General features: G+C 47.7%; 1 protein-coding gene across 1 annotated transcript in view; it reads left to right on the forward strand.

The window, feature by feature from the left end:
• Nucleotides 1–214, forward strand: part of LOC119582281 (homeobox protein 4-like) — a gene marked incomplete at its 5' end in the record, with an annotated part of 10,272 nt that extends 10,058 nt beyond the window's left edge. Inside the window, 1 exon segment of the mRNA XM_037930498.1 lies at nucleotides 73–214. Within this exon segment, the coding sequence (XP_037786426.1) occupies nucleotides 73–214 (142 nt within the window).
• Between the last annotated feature and the right edge of the window lie 48 nt (nucleotides 215–262).

A 262-nucleotide genomic window follows, 5' to 3' on the forward strand; every position in this document is an offset into this window, starting at 1 on the left:
GCGGGACAGACACCCAAGCGTTCACATTTTGCTCCACATCGCCGCCACTTTAGAAAATCACTTATATCCCAGGCACGTGCGCGGCGTGGACAGGGAAACGACACATTTCATCCACTTTGGTGCGCACTTTGAGACGAAATCGCTCCGGGAGAACCTCTTATTATTGTTATACAAGGATATTCTCTGTGCTGATTGGCTGTTCGGCAACGTATGATGCACCCAATCGCGTGTTCGATCATTTGATGGCAGAGTTATATATATA

This window comes from Penaeus monodon, chromosome 15, assembly GCF_015228065.2.
Source record: "Penaeus monodon isolate SGIC_2016 chromosome 15, NSTDA_Pmon_1, whole genome shotgun sequence".
Taxonomy (NCBI): domain Eukaryota; kingdom Metazoa; phylum Arthropoda; class Malacostraca; order Decapoda; family Penaeidae; genus Penaeus; species Penaeus monodon.